Source organism: Citrus clementina, unplaced genomic scaffold (genome assembly GCF_000493195.1).
Source record: "Citrus clementina cultivar Clemenules unplaced genomic scaffold, Citrus_clementina_v1.0 scaffold_7, whole genome shotgun sequence".
NCBI lineage: Eukaryota > Viridiplantae > Streptophyta > Magnoliopsida > Sapindales > Rutaceae > Citrus > Citrus x clementina.
This window is the reverse complement of record NW_006262075.1, coordinates 9,740,926-9,743,694: the sequence shown is the minus strand read 5'-3', so window position 1 is coordinate 9,743,694 and position 2,769 is coordinate 9,740,926. Positions and strand designations below refer to the sequence as shown.

The window sequence follows — 2,769 nt, the reverse complement described above, 5'->3', positions numbered from 1 at the left end:
ATGAATTATTCTTTTAACAAGTTTTTTTATACCCACTCCATTTTATATTTTATATTTATATTTTAAATTAAACACATTTTAAAAAAAATTATAGGAGTTTAGAGTTATGGAGATATAAACTATATAATAAGAAGAAAATAATATAATAGTTTAGAACTTGTATGTATTTTATAATTAAAAATTTAAAAGAAATATATTTTTAGGTTGAAATTTCTGAGAAAAAAATTAATTTTAACAAATGGATTTATTTTTTGTAAATTAAACTGAATGTATTTTAAAAAATAAAATTTAAAACTGGCGTTGTAAGTATTTTGGTGGAGGTAATGATTGAAAGCTCCACTCATATCCATTTTATCAAATGGTTGGCAAAACAGTCTCTTATGTCAAATTGAAATATTCGCAAGTAATATTTTCCTTTATCAAAGAGGAAGCATGAAACCTTGAGCGAAGATTAATGGAGAAAATAGGAGAACATGTAGACAAATAAGATTAATGAAAAGAATTTTGCCTACAATACAAGAGACTTGTTTGTTGCTGTTAAATTGCTCTTGACTCCAGGTTCAAAAAACAACCATAACTACTAATACTCTTACACTCTATTATTGAAGTTATTCACTATGAAGATTAGAATTTCATCACCTGTCAAAGAAAAGAAAATTAATTAAAAATTTTCTTTTGATGAACCTTGATAGTATTATAGAAGCTTTATTGAATAAACATAAAAAAGATACGTCTAATTAGGGGAGGACATAATCAACCTTACCCCTAAAAGCAAACTACATACAAACCAACAAAAACATAAAAGAGAACGAAAAATACATGCATGCAAATTAAAGAAATAGAGAAACAAACATGAGTAAGAACAACAACAAAACATATTAACAAAACTGGTATGAAGGATAACCGTTCAAGTCTCTGAAAAGGATAGCAAGTAATGGAGGGGCAGAATCAATTTAAATTTGATTGTCTTATACATCTGCCTCCAACATTTCTAAGTAATGAGTCTCTAATTTTTAAGAGCTTTTTAACAATTTCTTTTGCATTGATTCTCTGCTCAGGAGATTCCACAGTGCACGCCATAGCCAAATTGAAGACAAATGACACACATTGCTCTTTTGCGACAAAATGTATGTCCTCCTGACTTAGTAAATTAGCATCAACAACTTCCATAGTGGAAATGAGTAGCCAATCATTAACCCAATGCTTTAATGTCATTTCTCCATTAAAAATTTCATCTGTGGGTTTCTTCCCAGTAAAAGTTTCCATTAACATAATCCCGAAACTATAAACATCTCCATTTGCGGATACTCGTCCTTCTCTTCCATACTCTATGAATTGCAATAGTTACATAGTAAGATATATCATTAATAAGAATTTCCTCATCTAATGAAGATCGTGAAACATAAATAACTTATTAGGAAGTTTACAAGAAATAGAAAATTTTTATATTGACAAACCTGGTGCCATATAGCCTATTGTGGCAAGTGTTTGTGTTTGAGTCATAGATTGATATTCTCCAATTAACAATTTTGCGATGCCAAAATCACTCAAATGAGCAACCATATTATTGTCTAATAATACATTGCTGGGCTTTAAGTCACAATGAATTATTGGAGCTGAATAACCAAAGTGCAGATATTCCAAAGCTGATGCAACATCTATCATTATGTTCAATCTTTGAAAAATATCCAAAATGCAGTTACTTGAATACAAATACTTCTCCAAACTTCCATGAGGCATGTATTCTAATACTAATGCTTTAAACTCTTCATTTGAACAACTGCTAATAACTTTGATAAGGTTTCGATGGCGAATATTTTTCATCATTTCACATTCAACATCAAAACTCTCAAACGCTCTTCCACATTGCAAATTGAAAACTTTCACTGCAACCTCCATCCTGTCCCCAAGTCTTGCCTTATAAACAGAGCCAAAACCCCCTTTGCCGATTAGATTGTTTTCACTAAATTCGTCTGTTGCTCGAAAGAGTTCTAGGTATGAAAATGTTCTCCACGTTGCTACTAGTGGCATATTAGCATCATTCGATGGACGTTTTCCTCTCTGTTGATATCTTAGGATCAACAAAATGACTACTATCATAAATGTAGTACTCAATGGCAAGACAATCCGGAGGAGAAGAGAATTTTTCCATGATGTATGGTGGATGCTAGTTTTGCATGGCGGGACTTGTAAATTGGGTGAACCACATAATAATTCATTTCCCTCAAATGATTCAGCTGAGAAGTTTCCAAAAGATCCTCCCCTAGGGATTTCTCCTTCGAGCTTGTTGAAAGAAAGATTTAGATTTTCAAGATATGAGAGTTTCTCTAAAGATGCAGGAATTGCCCCAGAGAGATTATTATTGGACAAATTTAAGAATTTCAAACTTATCAAATCACCAAATGAATCAGGAATCGATCCTTGCAATCTATTATATCCTAAGAAGAGATATTCTAGATTTTTTAGGCCTCCAATTTCTGTTGGGATAACGCCTGAAAAATTATTCATCGAAAAATCAATTCCAATCAAAACCTTCAAATTTCCAATCTCTAATGGGAGTGGGCTAGTCAAAAAATTTGATGAAAAGTTGAGGTTCAAGATATCCTTAAGGTTCCAAAAAGTTAAGGGAACAGAAGTTAACTTATTGGAACCCAACGACACTATCCTCAGAGAAGTCAGATTACTGAAGCATGCAGGGAGTGATCCAGAAAGCTTATTCCCATCTAAATCCAATCTATACAGTTCAGCCAAATGACAAATATCATCTGG

At 32.0% G+C, this 2,769-nt stretch overlaps 1 protein-coding gene across 1 annotated transcript in view; it reads right to left on the bottom strand.

Annotated features, from left to right (window-relative positions):
* Positions 1-948: 948 nt before the first annotated feature.
* LOC18037530 (putative receptor-like protein kinase At3g47110) overlaps positions 949-2,769 on the bottom strand; it is a 6,391-nt gene continuing 4,570 nt past the window's right edge. Inside the window, exons 4-5 of the mRNA XM_024181097.1 lie at positions 1,458-2,765; positions 949-1,328 (exon numbers count right to left, since the gene is read on the bottom strand). Coding sequence (XP_024036865.1) covers positions 949-1,328; positions 1,458-2,765 — 1,688 coding nt within the window. The remainder of the gene's footprint in view (positions 1,329-1,457; positions 2,766-2,769) is intronic.